At 38.0% G+C, this 18,702-nt stretch overlaps 1 protein-coding gene across 3 annotated transcripts; it reads right to left on the bottom strand.

The window, feature by feature from the left end:
• Positions 1-4,131: 4,131 nt before the first annotated feature.
• LOC145545295 (oxidized low-density lipoprotein receptor 1) lies at positions 4,132-16,330 on the bottom strand. 3 transcript variants are annotated; one of them, XM_081589400.1, is made up of 6 exons: positions 16,105-16,330; positions 12,655-12,756; positions 10,918-11,163; positions 6,434-6,573; positions 5,998-6,113; positions 4,132-5,434 (listed from the first exon to the last, which is right to left on the bottom strand). In XM_081589400.1, exons 1-6 carry the CDS (start codon positions 16,130-16,132, stop codon positions 5,290-5,292), a joined length of 777 nt encoding a protein of 258 aa, XP_081445526.1. In that variant the 5' UTR covers positions 16,133-16,330; the 3' UTR covers positions 4,132-5,289. The 3 variants fall into 3 exon arrangements, with proteins under 3 accessions (XP_081445526.1, XP_081445524.1, XP_081445525.1); XM_081589398.1 differs by lacking the exon at positions 16,105-16,330 and adding an exon at positions 14,624-14,804; XM_081589399.1 differs by lacking the exon at positions 16,105-16,330 and adding an exon at positions 14,639-14,804.
• Between the last annotated feature and the right edge of the window lie 2,372 nt (positions 16,331-18,702).

Raw genomic sequence — 18,702 nt, 5'->3', positions numbered from 1 at the left:
TACTCAGAAAATTCTTCCTTTACAATGGAGAATAATTAACCCCAGACTGAGAACTTCTTTGGTACTGCCTGATAATCGTAAAAGCAATAGCCAGAAGCATCTCACTGTTTCTGTGTAACTTAAATTGCTCCACAACAAAACTCAGGAAGATTTATAAGAACAAAAAATATCTACCTTTGACCTAATATAACATCTCAGGTCAATTATGCAGTAGACCCTTGAATGACACAGATTTGAAATACATGAATCCACAAATACATGGAATTTTTTTTTTTTTCCACTAAATCCATACTATAATACCACACAATCCACATTTGGAACGGAGGATACAGAAGGCTGACTATAAAGTTATACCAGGATACAGGGAACCCAAAGCCAGTGCTCTGTGACAACGCAGAGGGGCGGGATGGGGACGGAGATGGGGGGGAGGTTTAAGAAGGAAGAGACATATGAATTCCTATGGCTGATTCATGTTGATATATAGCAGAAATCAACACCATATTGTAAAGTAACTATCCTCCAATTAAAAATAAAATAAAATTTAAAAAAAGCATAAAGTTATATAAGGATTTTCCACCACATGAAGGGCTGGTACACCTAGCCCCCCCCATCATTGAAGGGTCAACTGTATTCCAATAAAAAATAAAATTACAAAAAAACCCTCAGAGTCTAGAATTAGAAGGCACAGACATTAAAATAGTTAATATGTTCTTAATATATTCATGGATTTAAAGTGCTCCATAGAGACATGGAAGATTCTTTTTTTTTTTTTTTTTGCTTTGTAAATGCAGGGTTTTGAAAATTAGTTTTTATCAGAATATAGTCGCTATACAGTGTTTTGTCGGTTTCTGCTGTAGAGCAAAGTGAATCAACTATATGTTTACATATATCCCGTCTTTTTGGGATTTCCTTACCATTTAGGTCACTGTGGAGTGTTGAGTAGATTTGCCTGTGCTGTATAGTATATTCTCATTAGTTATCTGACTTTATGCGTAGTATCGATAGTATATATATGTCAGTCCCAATATCCCAATTCCTCTGTTTCCTCCTTCTCCCTTGGTATCCATATATTTACTCTCTACGTTTGTGGACAAGGAAGATTTTTTTAAAGCATGCTTCTAGAGATGAGAACTACAAAGTGCAAGATGAAAAATAACTGTACATTAATGACAGACACTCAGTACAGGAGATTCATGGACCTGATGATACAACAATAGAAACTATCAAAACTGAAACACTGAGGGAAAATTTTTAAAAGGAAAGGAAGGTTTGAGGACAGGGAGGGAGGGAAGAAAGCAGGCAAGAAAGAGGAATTAGTACACTGTTGTTGTTCAGTCTCTCAGCCATGTCTCTTTGCCACCCTGTGAACTGCAGTACAGCAGGCTTCCCTGTCCTTCACTATCTCCCGGAGTTTGCTCAAACTCATGTCCGTTGAGTTGATGATGCCATCCTACCATCTCATCCTCTGTCGCCCCCTTCTCCTCCTACCCTCAGTCTTTCCCAATGTCAGGGTCTTTTCCAATGAGTCGGATCTTTGCATCAGATGGTACTGTGGCAGCCCAATATCCATATATTTGGAGTCCCTGAACTGTGTGTGTGTGCACAGGGCCAGGGAGAGGGGAAGGGAGAGAGAGGTGGAGTGGAGACAGGGGTGTTTGAGGAGGCAGGGCAAAAAAAATATTGGAAGAGGTAATGCCAAGCAACTTAAAATTTTTCAAACTTGATGGAAAAGAAGAAAGATTTCCTCACAAGCAGACCTTCACTACAAGAAATGATAAAAGTCCTTTAAGAAAAATAAAAATATCACATGATGTAATATGGATCTAAAAAAAAAAGGATGAAGAACACCCAAAATGTTTACTCCATGGGTAAATATTTAAGATTTTTTTGCTTATTGTTTAGATGTTGTTAAAAGATGATTTACTATTAAAGCAAAAATGATAACTATACATTTTGGTGTTCATAACAGATATAAAAATAAAATGTATGGCAATATTAATGTGAAGGCCGGGAGAAAAGACTTGGAAGAATACTATTTTAAGGTTCCATTCCTAGACGACTCCTACACATGAAGATGTATAATATCACTTCAAGTGCGTGCGTGCTTGCTCAATTGCTTGTATTGTCTGATTCTTTGAGACCTGTAGCTGATGAGGCTCCTCTCCCCATGGGATTTCCCAGGCAAGATTACTGGAGTGGGTTGCCATTTCCTCCTCCTGGGGATTTTCCCAATCCAGGGATCCAACTCTCTTATCTCCTGCATTTCCTGGCACTGGCAGGAGGATTTTTTTGCCACTGAGCTTCCTGGACGCCCCATCACTTCAAGGTAGACTGCAATAAGTCACAATCTGTATATAAATCCTCAAACAACTACTAAAATAACAAAAAAAGAGAGTAATATTAATAGCTAATAAGCCACCAGGAAAATAAAACAGGATAGTAAGCAATATTTAATTAATACCAAAGTAGGCAAGGAAAGTGAGAAAGGCAACAAAAATGAGTTGAAAAAAGTGAAAGAAAATATCAAGATGATAGACTTAAATCTAATTGCATCAATGTCACAATAAATATAATCATTTAAACACACAAATGACAGGCAGAAATTGTCAAATATATAAAATAGCGTGACTCAACTATCTGTCATCTGAAAGGAGCACACTCTAAGTACAAAGACAAAAAGAAGAGGGACTTTGCTGGTGGTACAATGGATCAGAATCTGCCTGCCAATGCAGGGGACACAGGTTGGATCCCTGGTCCAGGAAGATCCCACATGCCGTGGAGCAACTAAGCCCATGTGCCACAACTACTGAGCCCATAGGCTGCAACTACTAAAGTTTATGTTGTGCAATAAGAGAAGTCACTGCAATGAGAAACTCAGGCACCGCAAAGAAGAGTAGCCTCTGCTTGCTGAAACTAGTGAAAGCCCACAGGCAGCAATGAAAATCCAGTGCAACCAAAAATAAATCAGAAAGTGAAAGAATTGAAAAAGATACACAAGATTTACATTAATCATGGAAAACCAGGATTGCCTGTATTCATTTCATTCCGATAGATTTCAAAGCAAACATTATAGAGCCAAACTGATTTTTTTCTTTAAAAAAAGGTGTGGGGGGAGGCACAAGTAAACAGTGTCAGGAATGAGAGAGGTAGCATCACTACAGACTCTAGAAATGTTAAAATAGTAATAAATCATGGAGAAAAATGTTAGGCCAAAAAAAGAAAAAAAAAAAAACAACTTAGATGAAATGGACAAATTCCTTGAAAGACAGAGCCACCAAAGCTCATTCAAGAATAAATCATTTGAATAGCACTGCATCTATTAAAGAAACTGACTGTTTAACTGTAACTAGTTAAAAATCTTATAAAACAAAGAAAAATTTTCACCAGATGACTTCAATGGCGAGTTGCTTCAAACACTGAATAAACAAATAGTACCAATTTTACACAAAATCTTCCCCCAAATTGACATAACAGAGTACTTCTCTGAAACCTAAACCTGACAAAGCCATTACATGAAAAAAAATTACATATCAGTACCCTTCATAAACATAGTTGCAAAAATCCTGAGCCAAACTTTAGTGGATCTAAAATTTGGTGATATATTAAAATGATAATTTTAACCCCAAGAATAATTTTAATCCCAAGAATCCAAAGATGGCTTAGCCTTCTATAATTATACAGTGTAATTTACCTTGTTAGAAAAAAAAGAAAACTATCTAATTGTATCAATAGATGCAGGAAAAATATTAGACAAATCAGTGTGTTAGTCTCTCAGTTGTGTCCGACTCTTTGTGGCCCCTTTGACTGTAGCCCACCAGGCTTCTCTGTCCATGGAATTCTCCAAGCAAGAAGACTAGAGTAGGTTGCCATTTTCTTCTCAAGTCAAATCAATACCCATTCCTAATAAAACCTCTCAGTATTATAGGAATAAAAGGAAAATTCCTCAAACTGGTTAATTTCACTTGTGAAAAATACACAGCACTATATTTAATGGTATAACACTGAATGACTTATTCCCAAAATCAAGAACAAAATAAAGGTATGTACTCTCACCATTCTTATTCAGTATTTTACTAGAGATTCTAGTCTGTGAAATCAGGCAAGGAAAAGAAAAAGAAATCATCCAGAAAGGAAAAAAATAAAAGTATTTTTATTTGCAAATAACATGATTATATATACAGAAAATCCAATTAAATACACACACACAAAAAGCTTAGTAGAAGAAATAAGTGAGTTTATCAAGGTTTCAGGATATATTCATACAAAACTTTATTATAATTCTACATACTAGTAGAAGACTTTGAAAATAAGAACTACAAATGATAACAATACCATCTACAGTAGCATAAAAAATGTGAAATACACGATGATAATCTAACAGCATCTATATGAAGAACATTACAAAGCATTACTTAAAGAAAATAAGGAATACCTAAATATAGCAATACACCTTTTTCATGAATTGAACAAATCAGTATTATTAAGAATTCAATTTTCCCCCAATTTATGTATGGATTCAGTACAATTCAAATTTTCAAGGTTTTTTAGAAATTGACAAGCCAGTTTAAGACAGAAATACAAAAACATAGATTAATCAAACAACTCTAAAAAAGAACAACAATGAATAACTACCACCGTGTGATTTCAAGATATATTAAAGAACCATGGAATTCAAAATATCATGGTGATGTTGTAAGCCAAGAATAATAAATACATCAAATGGAAAGGAATAGAAAGTCAAGAAATAGACCCAGACATGTATGGATAATTGTTGACAAAAGTGCAAAGGCAATGTAGTGAAGGAAGAATAGTCTTTTCAGCAAATGTTGCAAAACAATTGAATACCCACAAGCAAAAAAAAACAAACTTCCATATATCCATCCATATGTCACTTAAAAATTAACCTAAAACAAGTTCTAGATTTCCATGTAAAATCTGAAACTCTACAATGTCTAGAAGAAAGCATAGGACAAAAATGAGAAAAATGCTGTGACCTTGAGTTAGGCAACAAGTTCTTAGAAACAATGGAAACAGAAAAATAGACTTCTCTGAAGTCTGGCAGGGGAGGACTTGAAACAAGTTGGGTGAAAAATGTACAGAGGGAATTAAAACTTTTGCTATCAAGGTGTCAGGCAGCTGGGCCCAGTCTCTGCTAAGGAGTTCTGCACTCAATTAGTAGCAGGCAGTTCCTGGGGCTCTTAGGATTTACACCTAAGTGATGAAGTATAGCTTAAATTCCAGAAGAGAATTCAAAGGTCTTCTCCTCTTTTTCCTCCAGATCCTTCAAATTCACTGTGCTCTCAATAGATTCGCCTTCTTTTGACATATACTGAATGCAGTTAAAATGCAGTTTTCAGCAAAAACAGTTCCCCTTTGAATATATGCACAGGTACCTGAAGGATACATATGGGAAACAGCTCCCTGAATTCTAAACCTGCAGGCAGGGAGAAAAAAAAAGAAAAATTAGATTTACTGCCACCTTGTCTTAAAGCTTCAAGTCAGTAATAAATGTGAGCAGGAAAAGGTAAGAGAAGATCCAAATGGGTAAATGGGCAAATCCCTGTGTGAGAGTTGGAGAGAGAGATTCAGAAATTCCCCAAGCTTCTTTCCAGCAAGAAGAGGACACTGCATGGAATGCAGCAGTAACTTCACTAGTAGGTTCAGTGAAGAATAAGAAACTTATGGACTTCCCTGGTTGTTCAGTGGATAAGAATCTGCCTGCCAATGCAGGGGACATGGGTTCGATCCCTGGTCTGGAAAGATCCCATGTGCCTTGGAGTAACTAAGCCCAACAGCCACAACTACTGAAGCCCGTCCCCCTAGAACCCATGCCTGGCAACAAGAGAAGCCACTGCAATGAGAAGCCCACACATCACATGGGGGAGCAGCCCGTGCTCGCCGCAACTAGGGAAAGCCTACACAAAGCAACAAAGATCTGGTGCAGTCAAAAATAAAACTAAATAAATAAACAAAACTAAAAAAGGACAACAAACTTACAAGTGGGGCATCAAAGGAGTACCATCTTCCCAAAGCCACAAGTAGTTGGGTTTCCTCATTGACAACCCCATCCAGAAGGGGAAACTGGAATGGGCAATCGCTTGCTGGATGAATTCCTGTGGGGAATAACAATTCTGTGTTGATGAATGAATGGAAGTGGACTTTTTAGATTAGATTCACAAATCTAAGGAATCCAAAGAGAGCTTTGACATCCTCTCCATGACTTTACAGAAACGTCTAGTGGAACCTAGAAATATTTGGTAACCTGTCCATCCAAGGTCATGAACATATCCAGTGGCCACGCGAGGCTAGAAATCAGGTACATATTCTGATTCTCAAGCAAGCACTCCTCTACTGAGGGCCTAAACCAGATCTATTTACCTATTAGCCAATATTCCAGCCCAACACACATCCCACACATCCGTTGAACACTCACCAGTTCATCTGTGCTATTAATCTTCAGCAAGTGGGCATCCAAAGACAAGCAGTTCTCCTGGCTTTTTTCCCAATTAAAAGGGCCAGTGGAAAATTGGTAACAGTTTTCTTCATGCCAGAGCCAATCTTGGGGACAAGGGCCTAGGAAATATGGTATACCTAATCAGTGAGTTATGCCTGAGAAAAAGTATTAATATTTCTACAATTCCTAACTTAGTTTACCTCTCAGAACTCCCACATGCATACCATCTCTTCTTAATCAGAACTATACCCAGACTCTGCAAATCGCTAAATCGCCTAGAGTCTTTATTTCTCCATTTTTTTGGAGAAAAAGAAATGCGTTCTGATTTTAGAAAACTTAATTAAAAAGCGAGGCTATTAAAAAGCAAGGCTTGAGCTGGGATGTAATATTAGAATCTGATCTATTTTTTTTTAATTATGTTTGGAACTATGGAAGTGAGAGTTAGGGGATGAATATTTAATAGCTATTCTGTTACTAAAAAGATATGTTTATATATTTTAAAACTTCAGCTCTTTGAATAATGAATTTAGGCTTAGATCCTGTACTTCTTAATCCTGGACAGGTAGCCCTATGCGGCTTTTGAGTACTTGAATTGTGGCTCATCTGCATTGAGATTTGCAATATGTATAAAATACACTTAATTTTGAAAACTTAGTATGAAAAAAGAATGCAAAATACCCCATGAATAACATTTATACTGATTAGTGTTACAATAATATTTCAAGTATATTGGGTGAAACAAAATACATCACTAAAATTAATTTCATCTGTTTCTTTTTCATTTTTCATGTGGCTCCTATTGGGGTGGCCAAAAGTTTGTTCAAGTTTTTTCTGTAGCATTTTATAGAATAATAGAAGCTTTAATGTTGCATGTGTGGTATACACTGTATTTTCTTTTGGACAGAGCTGCTCTAGGGAGAACAGTATATGGAGGCAAAGGGGGCATCTCTATTTCAACAAGATTTCAGTAGGTAGAGAGTTTTCAGCAGCAAAATTTCCAGGGAGTCCAAAAACCTCGGGGCTTAGGCAACAGGCAAAAACATGACAGTGTCTGTTTGTCTGTGTGTGTCAGTCGCTTAGTCATGTCTGACTGTGACCCCATGGCTGTAGCTTGCGAGGCTCCTCGGTCCATGGGATTTCCTAAGCAAGAATACTGGAGTGGGCTGCCATTTCCTTCTCCAGGGGATCTTCCTAACCCAGGGATCGAACCCAGGTCTCCTGCATTTCAAGCAGACTCTTTACTGTCTGAGCCACCAGGGAAACTTTTCTATGTGTTTACAGATATTTTAAACACTCTCCAATTCCTTCTCATCCTTTCCCTCTTCCTCCCACTTCCCCTCACCCTTTTCTCCCTCTCACCCTTCCCCTTTATTCCTTTCTTCATTACCATCATCATCATCTCTTCTGTGTGTTACTAATACTTGAAATCTCTCTACTAGGGAACAAAGCCCTTTGTTCTATGCCATGACCAAAAATATAAAACTCAAATCCTTGAGAAAGGCAACATTTCAATTTCACTTTGTGGCATAAAATCATCAGATAATATTGTAAGAACAGGCTTTATCAGAGAGGACAAAAAAGAAGGGCACTGAACTACGCAAGGAGAAAGTGAATGAAAGAGAACATACATAACACCAGGCTGAAAGCAAAGAATGCAAGATTCTTCTCAATTTGCATAGTCCTGTCTTACTGTGTTGAAGGAAAGAGTATATTGGTTTTCTTGAACTAAAAGAAAAGTCTAGGTAGGTTTTCCAAATCATGAAAAAGTGAAAAAGATGAATCTCATAATGTATTCAAACCGCCTGTATTTCTTTATTTTTTATTTAGCAAATACAAAAACTGCTAGGTGCCAAAAATGTTGGCAGTAATTGGTTGGCAGTAATTTTTATGTATCAGCTCCTTTAATCCTCATAACAACAGTACGTATAAGTTCAATTCATTTTCTTCACTTGAAAGACAGAGAAAATGAGAATTTGAACTTAGGCAGTCTCAATCCAGCATCTGTGTATTTAATCAGTATACCCCCTGTGTGTGCTCAGTCACTTCTGTACTGTCCGACTCTTTGTGACCTGCCAGGCTCCTCTGTCCATGGGATTCTCTAGGCAGGAATACTGGAGTGGGTTGCCATATCCTCCTCCAGGGGATCTTCCCAACCTAGGGATCAATCTGCAGCTCCAGCTACTCCTGCATTGCAGGTGGATTATTTACACACTGAGCCACTTGGGAAGCCCCCACTATATCACATTACCTCTCAACCTCCTAAGTTTGAATGAATTGAGGAAATACTTCTTGGTGCCCATCAAACATGTTGATACAGTGTTTTGAGGTAAATCTGGAACTTGCCACTTTTAACAAGCTACTTGGGTGACAATTTTGTACAGTAAAGATTGAGAACCACTGCTAATTCCGGTGCTAAAATATCTGTTACTTGGAAGGCACTGCATCTTTCTAGCTGGCTGACCTCAAACAAACCACATATGCGAATTTCTCAGCATCTCACTCTCTTCACACTTTTGCAGAGAATCACAGACTTGTCAGTAAGAAAGATAAAACTTATCTCAAACTTGAGAAAACTGGCATATTTTTCTGCATAGTATTTTATTATTGTTTTTGAGAATCTTCTCAAAGCTGCTTGATGAAAGGCATGTCTGCCAGCAGAAGACATATCATCTAGTATTTTTGATTAGTTGTCTAAACTTGGCACCTCTGGAAGATGGTTCTGAACAGTCCTGACATAGTTTTAATACCATACGACTGATAAAAACAAGACTAGTTTATGGCCCCACCTGTGAAATAAACCATTTTTGGTATGTAGCTATGCCTGCTTATATAAACATCCCTGTCCTTGATATATTAGGTTCTTTCCTTTAAGCCTTCTTTGAGATGGTTTTATTTCCTCAGCTGTTCTTTCCTTAAAGAGATTCAATATACAATTGACACTTGCTAAAAAAAAATCAGTTTGTCTAAAAATTTCTGCTTATTTTGGAAATTTAAATAACCTTGTACACACTGAGGGCTTCCCAGGTAATGCAGTGGTAAAGAATCCGCCTGCCAATGCAGGAGACATGGGTTCAATTCCTGGGTTGGGAAGATCTCCTGGAGTGGGAAATGGCTACCCACTCCAGTGTTCTTGCTTGGAGAAATCCATGGACAGAGGACTCTGGTGGATTACAGTTCATGGGGTCACAAAGAGTCAGGCATGACCGAGGCCATACATACTGAAGGAATTTGTAAACTGCAAAAGTTTATACAAACCTACTTATCATTAAACTTACCTGGGTTTCAACTTTTTGATCTATAAAATAAATGCATGGGTATCTGTAAACTGTTACTATGTAATCTTTAGTCAACAAAACTACATGGTTGAGACAGTGAGCTATACAAGCAAGAAGCTGGAGAAATCTGTTTATTAGTGGCAGTGAGGTGCTAATGTCAATAATAAGATTCTCAAGCACCCCACTAAGAAAGCAATGTGCTGCTGAAAGTGACTCCATTTCACACTTTGTAATGCTCCCCATGACTAAAAGCACATTTCTGATTTAATTACACACTGTAGAAAAACTAAATAGTACATATGGATCACTTCTGTAATATTATCAGAGTTCACATCATCCTCTCCTCGTTACAGATGCTACTATTTCTTCTTGCCTCCTAGATTCTGAGTTCACTTGGTCGACTGAGATCAACTCAGTTCTCATATGCACTGACTTCCTGGGTCCCTCACATTTTTGTCTGATTTGAAGTACCTACTTAACACTTACAAGCCAGCTCACCTCGATTGATTCAACTTATGTTGATGTAGTTGTATACTTTAAGATACAGTCCCATAGAATAAAGCCAATGAAGAGGTGGGAGTCCCCAGGACAAAGAAGACCACTTAGGAAAAGAAATCAGTGATTATGATACATTGAAATGGAAAGAGATGAGAATCTGTACAAAGAGGTGGGAGGGTTCTGCCAGAAAATCTCAAAACTAAAATCTTAAAAAGAAAAGAGGAAGGAAAGCTTAAACCCACCAGAAAGTGTGATTGATTGAATCAGATAATCTCAAGAATTTGACATGGGATAGAGTGAGGATGACGTGGGATAGGGGCTTCCCTGGTGGCTCAGAGGGTAAAGCATCTGCCTGCAACGCAGGAGACCTGGGTTCGATTCCTGGGTCTGGAAGATCCCCTGGAGAAGGAAATGGCAACCCACTCCAGTACTCTTGCCTGGAAAATTCCATGGACGGAGGAGCCTGGTGGGCTACAGTCCATGGGATCACAAAAAGTCGGACACAACTGAGCAACTTCACTCTCCAGAGTGAGGATGACAAAAATAGAGGACCTCTAATGTAGAACCCAATGAATGGAAAATGATACATACATCCATACACCAATACTGTCCTTGGGACCTTTCAAAAGAAAGGTTCAGATTTATAGAGAAGCTTCTATTGTCTCTCTTTACTCCCTCTCTCCCTCATACCTGAATAGTTTGCTGCCTCTTGCAGAACTTCTTGGAGATTCAGGTTCTGGCGATGAAGTTCCATTAGTTTCTTGGATTTCTCATCCAGCTTGTGGGCAAGGGTTTCTATCATTTCTTTGAGTTCCTTCTGTGAGTCCTGGGAAGAGTTTTCTGATTGGCGCTGGGCTAAAATCTGTCCCTCCAGGATATCTTCCTGGTGAGTAAGGTTTGCTTGCTGTTGCTTTAGGCGATCTGACACCTGGGATACTAAATTAGAACTAAATTGAGATTCCATTTCCAATCCCCAATAAAGAAAATTCCTCCACTGGATTTTGAGGAAATCAAAGAACAGAATCAAACCATCTGTTTTGACAACAAAGCAGCCCAACTTTACTCAAATTATGGATTTGGAAATTATTTGATATTTCTGCAATATATGTATATTAATGTTGGAAACTGTCTCAGATACTTGTGATTAAAACAAACAAACAAACAGGATTTTACTAGTTACTGAGAGTTACACACAAGTTAAAAGAAATCACAAGTTAAGTCATTCATCAGTGGCATAAGTAAAATGTAGATAATCTAAAATAGGCAGACACCGGTCATACTAAGTGACTATTAGTAGGACTTGTCATTAATGATTTACTCTACTGTGTCTTAATTGCCCTCTCTCCACACTTCCACACTTCCTGATTTTACATAAAAACTGTGACACCCTGTTTTTGAGAAACTCTCCCATGGGATTATTTTAAGCTGCTTTCGCAAGAATCTGAAAACAATTTTTTTTTTTTTCAATTTTAGCTTGTTTTTTTTTGTTTGTTTTTAGAAAGGGTGGAGATGAAAGGAAGGTTGTGAAATCAAGCAGGCAACAAATGTTAAGGGTCCAATGTCTCGGTTCTATAAGTTTGATCATTCAGTACAAAGTAGACCTTTTGGCTTGAAACCCATGCTTGACCCTGTTAAAAAGTGGTCAGAGCCTCAGAGGAAGACTTCTCCAGTGATCACCACTGAGTCAAGGGCTCTTCTGCCACACCATTAGGAAAGGATTTACAGGTTCAAAGTGTTCATAGATTGAAAAAATAAGTGGTTTGCAACCTTAAACACCAATTGAGGAACAAATTAGCACTTCAAAGGCCTTCATAACTTGGATTCTAGAATTCTAGAGAGCCAAAATAGCTCAAATCCATAACCTAAATACATAGGTGGATTAGATGTATGATCATCGCCATTTTTTTTCCTTTCTTGGTCACTTTCACCTTTCTTTTCATTTCTTTTCCTCTTGACATCCCCTCTTTCCTAAATGGCCATATTTGTAAATCTGAAGACTGTTTTATTTTACATATTTTCTTTATGAAGACTGTGTTTCTGAGTTAACTTTAAATTGGTATTTAATCATTTGTATTAAAACTCAATGTGAACTAAATGAAGTGTCTTTTATGGGTCCCTCAGGTGATCTTATGGGTTAGTAACTTCAACGTATTTCCTTCCTCATTATTCTGGGGTTTAAACGAACTCTATCCATGAAGTTCTGGAAACAAAATCAAACAAAAACCTAATATCCGTAATCTTCATCCGGTGCCTCAATTTGAAGGAAGAACACAATAAACTCATTCATCTTCCCATTCACTCCTAAAAACACTCTGCCTCAAATGTATCTAAATCAAGGTGGTTTATAGTTACTATGAAACCAACTAATAAACAATGTTTATAAGCCCTCATTTTTTTTCTCCCTTCTTTCCCTGCTTCAGCACTTACATTGCAGTAGCAACAGTATAACAGTCACCAGTAATCCCAGACAAAGGACCGCTAGAGTCACAGTAGCAGGGTACCACCTCCAAGAGGAAACAAAACCAAGACCTAGAGTGACAAAGGAGAGATTCAGAAAGACAAAAATGATGGAGCTAAGTGGTCAAACAATTCTTTGGATCCAGCCTGTACCTGGCACTTTGCACTACTTACCTCTAGTCTTTCCAATGACTCTGCAAATAATTCACTATCCACATTTATAGGCAAAAAACATGGGCAGTTAAAAACTTTAAGTAATTTACCCATAATCAAACAACTGATGAAATTTAGGAGCTGAGATTCAATATAAGATATTTGACTCCAAGGATCTGATTCTAGTAAAGTTCAATTTTTTTTTTTTCTTTTTGGCCTTGCCACTCTAAACTTCCCTGCCCAGGGACCAAAGTCACGCCCATGGCATTGGAAACATGGAATCCTAACCACTGGATCACCTGGGAATTCTCCAAGTATCTGATTCTAAAGCATATACTTTGTCTAGTCTCCCCACCATGAGTCAACAAACTCTCAGTCCAGCTTGGTTGAAGCAACTTCCTCCACAAGGCAGAGGGCCTGATGTTTTCAGTATAGACCATGTGTATGTATGCATATGTGTGCACACACACCCACACCCCACAGACACAATACACACCGTTATAAGTAACATATAATAAATGAATATTAGACATCAAGCAAGTAAAGTCTTTAGTCAGTTAACCAACTGAGAAAGCCTCAAAGAACTGATACATACTTTTATGCTATTCAGTTTTTATTTCATTAAAAATAAATACATCTTGGAACTGGGGTTATTGACCAAAGAAAAAATAGAAATGAAATCTCTATATTCACTCAATTCATATGAATATCATGTCCTACCCTCACACCAGCTATAGCACTCTTGTTACAAGAAAAAAAATCTCCATTACTATAAAAGCAAACCATGTAGCTCACAAGTGTATGAATATCTTATTATGAAGTCCATAACCAAAAAAGCACAGATATTACTGGTTCAGAAGGAAAACATTTCAAGTAAAGGATTTGGACTCCTCACCTTGCAAGATAAACAAATAAGGCACTGAAAATGTTGACCCTCTATATGCAAATAAGGAAACTGACAATTCAGTGAGTTGCCTAAAATCACACAGATGTTAAGATCCAAACAGAGATCTTTAATCCAATTGCCAGTAGCTACATGGCTTGGACAGTCACATCACAAAAGTTTCAGTGTGAATGTATAATGATTCAAATCAATCAATGATCAAATATTACTATTTTCACTGAGTTCTCAAGTGTCAAAAGCACTCTACAGATGAACCAAACAAAACAGAAGTTTTGACAGGAAGGAATGTGGTTCATTCACTGATTCAAGAGTGATTAAGCTCCTAGAATATGTCTGGCAAGTTGGCAGAAAGGAAGTTGAAGATAATTATGTGCCTTGCAAATAATTGCCCAATTCTAGCATTAGGAGCAAATATCTGGGTAAATCTTTCAATCGACATCTCCCTCTGGTCAATATGCCTCCCATATTATAGCTCAGTCTTAACTCTACCACTTAATTGCCACATAAAACTGGGTAATTTAGTTAATCCTCCTGATCACCAGTTAGTCCTCTGTAAAAGGGAGATGACAGTAGTCCCAACCTCAAGGTGTAAAGATTTAGAGAAATAATGCATATAAGGTGAATATCATAGAAACTAGCCTATAGCAAATGATCAGTAAGAGTTGGTTATCATCACCCTCTACTACATCATCATTCATACCAAGTTAGCTTATCATCATCTTTAATCACCATTATATCTGACTTGTTTTTCTTTTAAGTAAATGTTATTAACTCTAATATTTTCCCACACTCAGACATTGTAGTTTTCTACTCCTATATTTAGTTCGTTTACATGTCTAAATTAACTCTGTCCTTGTATTCGTTTACCCACACCCCTAGTACCTTTTGCTGTCTCACCATTTGGCTTCTGATCAAGTTGATCTTTCACGCTCTTGTGGTCATCAACAGTCATTTTCAAATGTATTCCAAGAATGAGAGAGTGAAGCTGTTGCGGACTTCTACGAAGTAAAACTTTGTGAGTTCCTGCTGGAGTGTTTTAATAGCTACTAATATCTAGTGGAATGACTCAATCGTTGGTAGGAGGAAGGAGCGGCTTTGCTTCATATTGAGAAGTTGGCTGACGCAAATTCTTGAGATATGTCTGTTGCAGGAAGGGAAAGTGGTGAATCTGATAATGTTTCAGGATATTTCACCAAGTAATTTGTGAAAGGGAAAATTGTATTTTCCATGAGCCTTAGAGGAGTGGATTTTTACCCATGCTTCAGATAAGAAAACTGAAATTTGAAAGGGTAAGTCCCACAAAACTTGTACAAGAATGTGCATTTAGACCAGATTTTTATTCCAATAGCCATAAATGTTTATTTCACTATAGCAGACTATCTCTATACTGGGGTCTTTCATAAGTCTCACATTTTCCTTTTTAATTTTGATTTTTTTTTTTTTGTCAGCAATGGGCTTAGGAATCTGGCAGTTAATCACATATGACTCATCTCTCTAACCATGACAACGGTGGTAATTTAGAACTTAGCTAGGAATACGATTTCATACAGTGGCAGTATAGAGAAATTTGCAGCAGATGGAGCTAGTTTGTGTTTTTTTCCTTTACTATTCCCTTGGTCTATAATCTTGGGGAATCTCATTAGCTATAAATTGGGACATTATAATGTCTGCTTGATAATGCAGATAAAGTTTCTATAGGGATTCAAATAAGATACTGAGTGAAAGTGCTAAGCTTTGTACTTCAAACACAATAACAACTCAATAAATGATAGCTATTATTATTAGCAGTAGTAACACTCAACAGAGTTGAATTTCTCATCAAAGAATACATTTTATATGTGTTTGCCTTAAGTCACAATGCTTTCTCTGGGATCTCAACAAAGATACTGTAAGTATTCACTGATAAAATTCTCACCTATCCCCCCTCCACCCTCGACAACCTTCTAAGCAGAAAAGAAATGTCTCCTTGCAGTTATACACGCTTTAAAAAAAAAAAAAAAAATCCTTATCTATGAGAGATATTTTTTTGAATTATTTACAGGCAAAAATGGTATTTTATGGTATTTAGCTAATTTATGCTTTAAATGATACCAGAAAAAATAATATAAGGAAGGGACTACATGGGGGGCTTCCCTGGTGGTCCAGTGGTTAAGACTCCATGCTCCTAAGGCCGGGGCCCTGGGTTCAATCCCTGGTCAGGGAACTAGATCCCACATGCTGCAACTAAGAGTTCTCACGCTGCAACTAAGACCTGGTGTAGCCAAATAAATAAATATTTTTTAAAAGAAGGGACTACATAAAAGAAGATTGGAAAAAAGTAAATAAATGAACAAAATATCTAGGAAACCATTAGGAAAACTCACCAATGTGATGGTTTAAGTAGGGTTTCATTTCTGTCCCTAAGTTTTTTGTGCTCCCTTTTTCTGTACAGGGTGCTGCTGCTGCTAAGTCGTTTCAGTCGTGTCCAACTCTGTGCGACCCCATAGACGGCAGCCCACCAGGCTCCGTCATCCCTGGGATTCTCCAGGCAAGAACACTGGAGTGGGTTGCCATTTCCTTCTCCAATGCATCAAAATGAAAAGTGAAAGTGAAGTCGCTGAGTCGTGTCGGACTCTTCGCGACCCCATGGACTGCAGGGTACATGAGACCAAATGGAAAATAGTTTGTCTATCACTTAAAGTGCTACTCTATGAGATAGTTCACAAAGGAAAACTCAGCATGTAGCCAATATGTCCTCCTCTAATCAGCTTGTAACAAATTAACGTTACTTTCCTTTTAACTAAAGCCCCATACATGACTGCATTTGCCACAGTGACTGTTCACATAAATAGAATCTCAGGAAATTATTTTAATGATGATTAATAAATAAATACTGAAATGACACCACAGTGAAGTGGAAACCTTTTCATTTCTCACAGTGACAGCTATTTTGGAGGCCATCAATATTCTGGTAGATTAAGATGAGCCATATTGGGCTTCCCCCATGGCTCAGCAGGAAAGAATCTGCCTGTAATGCAGGAGACAGGAGATATGGGTTTGATCCTTGGGCTGGGAAGATCCCCTGGAGGAGGAAATGGCAACCCACTCCAGTATTCTTGCTGGGAATATCCCATGGACAGAGGAACCCAGCAAGTTACCATCTGTAGGGTCCCAAAGAGTCAGACACGACTGAACACGCATACACTAGAAGGTGAGACATACAGGTGACTTTGCTGAGGAAAAGGACATGACACATGTTTCTTATGAGCATAGCACATCCTCCTAGCCTTTACGGGTTGTCCTGGGAAGAAGTGCATGAGAAGGATGCATGTGAGTACTTAGTTAAAATACCCAAAGAAACACACACGACCAGAAAGAAATACAGAAGGCCTAAGATTGAGCTAGATCTCTCAGAGTTCTGATATTCCCCTCCACGCTTCACTTATGAGACCCAGAAAAGCATAATCATCCATTGTCCTTTGGGTCAACACTCACAGGAATCTCCCTAGGCAGTCTGGGACTTGGTGCCGAGCTCTACAAATCCTGTACTTCCTTCAAAAACAATTCTTTTTTCTTTTAAGAAATCCTCTCAACTTAACATTTAGAGGTTGGATTGTCATCATCAATTTCTTTTTCCACCTTCATTTTATATACTCTAACATGCACTGTCAGTTCAGTTCAGTGCAATCACTCAGTCATGTCCAACTCTTTGTGACCCTGTGGACTGCGGCACACCAGGCCTCCCTGTCCATCACCAACTCCTGGAGTTTACTCAAACTCAGGTCCGTTGAGTCGGTGATGCCATCCAACCATCTCATCCTCTGTCGTTCCCTTCTCCTCCCACCTTCAGTCTTTCCCAGCATCAGGGTCTTTTCCAATGAGTCAGTTCTTCGCATCAGATGGTCAAAGTATTGGAGTTTCAGCTTCAGCATCAGTCCTTCCAATGAATATTCAGGACTGATTTCCTTTAGGATGGACCGGTTGGATCTCCTTACAATCCAAAGGACTCTCAAGAGTCTTCTCTAACACCACAGTTCAGAAGCATCAATTCTTCAGTGCTCAGCTCTCTTTATAGGCCAATTCTCACATCTACACGTGACTACTGGAAAAACCATAGCTTTCACTAGATGGACTTTTGTTGGCAAAGTAATGTCTCTGCTTTTAATATGCTGTCTAGGTTAGTCTTAACTTTTCTCCCAAGGAACAAGCATCTTTTAGTTTCATGGCTGCAGTCACCATCTGCAGTGATTTTGGAGCCCCCCAAAAATACAGTGTCAGTGTTTCCCCATCTATTTGCTGTGAAGTGATGGGACCAAATACCATGATCTTAGTTTTCTAAATGTTGAGTTTTAAGCCAACTTTTTGACTCTTCTCTTTCACTTGCATCAAGAGGCTCTTTAGTTCTTCTTCACTTTCTACCATAAGGGTGGTGTCATCTGCATATCTGAGGTTACTGATATTTCTCCTGGCTATCTTGATTCCAGCTTCTGCTTCATCTAGTCCAGCATTTCTCATGATGTACTCTGCATATAAGTTAAATAAGCAGGGTGGCGATATACAGCCTCCCCAATTTGGAACCAGTCTATTGTTCCATGTCCCAGTTCTAACATGCACTGTGTTGATTTTCAATTCCATTAGTGTTATTCCATCTCTCCATTTAAACTATTTAAACTATAAACTCTCCATTTAAACTTACTCCTTGAAAAGTAAGGATTGATTGCCTCCTGTTAAGGAAATCTCATTCTTTTCTACATCAGGCATACCATGTAAATTGTGTTATATTATACAAACAGTTAACAGTTAACATATGAGGTTCTTAACTATGAAAACATCACCAGCGTGAACTAGATTTTTAAACTACAAAGAAATTTAAGGAAAATCTATCTCAATTCTATTATTTTGAGAAAGTAGAACTAAAGCCGTCCCCCGGCCCTGCAACCTTATTAAATGGTTTACTGACTATCTCTTTTCTGTCTGATGCT

Source organism: Giraffa tippelskirchi, chromosome 4, assembly GCF_054371585.1.
Source record: "Giraffa tippelskirchi isolate mGirTip1 chromosome 4, T2T-mGirTip1v1.2.pri, whole genome shotgun sequence".
NCBI lineage: Eukaryota > Metazoa > Chordata > Mammalia > Artiodactyla > Giraffidae > Giraffa > Giraffa tippelskirchi.
This window is presented reverse-complemented; position numbering and strand designations above follow the sequence as displayed.

Coding starts and splice junctions, on each gene's coding strand:
- LOC145545295 (XM_081589398.1), bottom strand. CDS start 14,693: ATGACTGTTGATGACCACAAGAGCGTGAAAGATCAACTTGATCAGAAG. Junction 12,757..14,623: donor AAATGGTGAGACAGCAAAAG/GTACTAGGGGTG, acceptor TTGTCACTCTAG/GTCTTGGTTTTGTTTCCTCT. Junction 6,574..10,917: donor AGAGGCAGCAAACTATTCAG/GTATGAGGGAGA, acceptor CATATTTCCTAG/GCCCTTGTCCCCAAGATTGG.